We start from the raw sequence: 3854 nt of genomic DNA on the forward strand, positions 1-3854 counted from the left end.
GATGTTGCAATTTTTGTGCCCTTTTTTTGTTCTGAATGTGCCCTCCTATACTTCAGCACTGAACTATTCCGGCAGTTAGAACAAATCAACAGTTTGTAATTGCTTTGATATGATAACAGCGAAAAAACCATGAACCAGACAGGGTTGAAGGTTGTTTGGTTGTCTAAAAACAATCACTACTACTGTTAGTAGCCCTTTAGATCAAAGGACATGTACTGTTGGTGATTAACAAGTGCATACCGTAATTAAATTGGTTGACACCTGACTGTTTAGTTGAGCTTTGGAGGTCATTTTAATTTGAGGTGAAACAAAGCTAATTATTTTAAGTGTTTGTTTGTTTAGTTGATGCACCTACTACCATCTTTGTTTGTGTTGTGTGAAATACCATATGTGGACAGAATAGGTGCTATGCTTTTATGATATAGATGATGACATTCTTACTCCTATTTTGGTTATTGTATTTTCTGAAATGACATGTTTCAGTTAATTATATTCTGTTGTGTGATGACATTCCTTCTCCGTATTGTATTTCTTGTTGCCTGTACTAGATACGGACGATATGCATTTTTGTTACTAGATTTTTTTCCTTAATAGAAGTATTCTTTCTTTCTCATGTTAGGCAATCTTAGTGAAATTGGTCAAGAATGGATAAGAGTGGGATGGGGATTACGATGAGATGCTCAATCTTAGTGACCATGACGAGGTTCAACCTGATGATGTTCAAGAGGAGATCGACCTAGATGATTACGATGAGATGCTCGAGTTCTTAGGTCCCAAACGACTAGAGATGTTGATGACATGCCAAGTGACGGCATTGAAGAGCATGAAGGTGTGTAGCTCTAAAATCTATGTATATAGACTGTTAGTTAAATGGATGATAGCCAAGTAACTATTTTCCATGTTTAGACCATGAGTTGGATCAAGAAACGAAGGGGAAGAAGGAAAAAAAGCACTAAAATGCACAATGTGTATGATTTCTGGTATAACTTGCCCCTTTATCTCTCGATGACTTGCAGTATAACTTTCCCCTTTATCTAATACATCACCCTTACACTCTCCATTTACACTTGCTTGAAAGCAGATGTACTATGTTGTGGATGACAAACTGAAGGATTGGCTAATGGGAAGCGCTATGATGTATCGCATGTCCATACAAGCATGTGAGCTTTTGTTCTTATGATTGAACTTAACAATTACTATCATGGTTGATTGCTTAAGAAGCTTTCGTTCTATGTATGCAGTTGGAAGTGGAAAAGTCCATGACGAAAGCAGGAATACGACCACAAGCAAGCTGAGGTAATATGCATGTTTCTTTGAGATCGAATCTTATTCTAGCATGCTAGCTGGGTCGTTGAGGTAGAGTGGTAGGCGACATAATCATATTTTGTTTTTATGTTTTTATGTTTCCAAGAAATTTCATGCACTCGACTCTGTACAGTATTGAAGTTTACAAAATAAAAATATTTCATAGAGTAACTACTGTGCTGAAATCTTTTACGTCATTCCTGGAGACTCAGTACAAATGTTTATCTTAGTAAAAAAGGAAAGATTCAAACTGAGCATGTTTTGCCTATTTGAACATGAAAGATTTTTGACTGTGAGTTAGAACTCAGTGTTAAACTCTACTATACAGTACAGAATTTCAGACTTGTTTTGGCGTATAAAACTGATCCTCATACCAGTTTTGGCTTGCTAGTCTGCTAGAGGGTATTCTCTTCAATGAACTCTATTAAAAACAAGCTAAGATGCATGAGATAGACAGATAAATCTGTAACCAATGGTTATTTCATGAGTTTCTTTTTTCCTATGATATAGAGAAACCAATAACCAATGGCCTGCCCCTGCCTATTTGTACAAAGGTTTGCCTATTTGTACTACTGTACGATGTATAGTACAGAGTTTTGCCTACTTGGATACTACTGTGTTGTTTATAGTACAGACTTTTGCCTATTTGTACACAGTTTTAACTATTTGTTCAATATAGTACTGTATAGAGCTTTGCCTATTTGTTGAGTTTAACTCGGTGCAAAAAAAGATTCGAACTCAGAGTACTATATTAACTCCAGAGATACATGTTTAACTCAGGTTTAGTCATAGCTTTCACTAGTAGGTTGTATTTTTTTAGACTAAGCAGCTTTTGCAAGTTCATTGTACAGCTTTTTGTTTTGCTTATTTGCACATGAAGATTTTTTTTATGTGTACTTCAAACAAATCTTTCTTGATCTATTGATGTAACCTTGCTTGCTGTGATGATGAGATGCTGCACATTTAGAAGAGTTTTATTTATACCGACGAGTTAAAAAATGAAGCATGTCAAAATCTTTAATGTGCTAATTTAAAATCTGAAACAAGAGCTCCATTTTGAGTTTTCTATTTGTTGCAGATTTCCCTACAGAGTTGATGGAGCTTTGGAAGATCTTCAATCTGCTGAAGAGTTGGGAGATTTGGAAGATCTTCAAGCTAGTGAAGATTTGGTAGACCTATAATTAAGTTCGTAGAGTGATTATGACACTTGCTCTGCTCATTTTGCTGGTTGTTAAGCCAGTATATGCTCATTTTGCTTGTGTGACACACCCTAGAAACATATGTACTCCTTTTGTGGCACACATTTAGAAACATGATGTATTGTACCTTTTGTGGCACGACCAACTTATACATATGGTTGTTATGTTAATTTATCGAACCAACTTTAAGGTTCTGGGTGAGGGCTACATTCTACTCTGATTGAAGTGTATGGATGAGACATGTTACTTTGAGTGAAATGTGTGTATAAATCGTGTGGTATGTACTGATGGTTTGAACAGAATGAATGGATATTACATAAGGGATGTCTAAAAAATAGGAAGTGAAATCTATGTGCTGGCATAAGAACTGCCAGGAAAATGAGCTTCTGCAGGCAGCAAGACTGCCGGTAATTGATGTTACACGTGCCTTGACCAATCTGCTGGGAGAAAGTGGACTGCCAGCAAATAGATGGGCACCGGCAATGCAACTGCCGGGAAAAAATTATCTGCCAGGAGAAGTAATCCCCGGCAGCCGTTCTTGTGGCGGTTCTATCTGCCGGGAGAAAACCTGTCCCGGCAGTTTGTTTGCCCTATAATGTGCTTTCTCCCGGCGGTTTTTTGTCCCTACATCAGTGTTGTGATGTAGTGAGAAGCATTCGAAGAAGAATCATCATCCACTCAACCGTGAAGCTATGTTCCACTCGACAGTCTTGAAGACACTCGACCACGTAGGCAATCACTCGACTACCGGGAGATCTAAAGCCACTCTGCTCTGCAATGGTCGAGAATTAAGTCATAGCTTTAATGGTCATTATGTATCTTTATTACTGGCGTTACCAGTAACGCCCCCCTCTTAATGTACATTGAACCCTGTGTAACGGAGGGGAGCTGGGGTCCTGGCGCACTCTATATAAGCCACCCCCTCCTCTGGGACAAGGGTTCGCACCCCCTGTAACTCACACGCTTATAATCCAGGCGACCGCCTCCGGGCTCCGAGATGTAGGGCTGTTACTTCCTCCGAGAAGGGCCTGAACTCGTAAAACTTGCGTATACAACTCCTCCATAGCTAGGATCTTGCCTCTACATTCCTACCCCCATTCTACTGTAGGACTTAGAACCACGACACTACCATCACCGACGGTCGCAATATCAGAGAGGGAGTGCCCACCATATTGTTATAGTAGTGGCCAGTCAATTTATAATCTTTGAATTTTGAACACAAGAAATGTCCGACGTTGATTGGATCCTGGATTGCAAATACTATTGTGACGATCGGGGCTTGTGCGACAGGATGCCTCACCTGCAAAATGGTAAGTACTTCACGGTCACGCTAGAAGAGACCTTCGGTGT

At 39.3% G+C, this 3854-nt stretch overlaps 1 protein-coding gene across 1 annotated transcript; it reads left to right on the forward strand.

The window, feature by feature from the left end:
* Positions 1–624: 624 nt before the first annotated feature.
* LOC147963340 (uncharacterized) lies at positions 625–2486 on the forward strand. Its single transcript, XM_087531145.1, has 4 exons — positions 625–829; positions 1082–1160; positions 1242–1296; positions 2384–2486. Exons 1-4 carry the CDS (start codon positions 677–679, stop codon positions 2484–2486), a joined length of 390 nt encoding a protein of 129 aa, XP_087387271.1. The 5' UTR covers positions 625–676.
* Positions 2487–3854: the final 1368 nt, after the last annotated feature.

This window comes from Triticum urartu, chromosome 6A (genome assembly GCF_056163025.1).
Source record: "Triticum urartu cultivar PI428250 chromosome 6A, HENAU_Tu73, whole genome shotgun sequence".
Lineage (NCBI taxonomy): Eukaryota > Viridiplantae > Streptophyta > Magnoliopsida > Poales > Poaceae > Triticum > Triticum urartu.

Coding starts and splice junctions, on each gene's coding strand:
- LOC147963340 (XM_087531145.1), top strand. CDS start 677: ATGCTCAATCTTAGTGACCATGACGAGGTTCAACCTGATGATGTTCAA. Junction 830..1,081: donor CGGCATTGAAGAGCATGAAG/GTGTGTAGCTCT, acceptor GCTTGAAAGCAG/ATGTACTATGTTGTGGATGA. Junction 1,161..1,241: donor TCGCATGTCCATACAAGCAT/GTGAGCTTTTGT, acceptor CTATGTATGCAG/TTGGAAGTGGAAAAGTCCAT.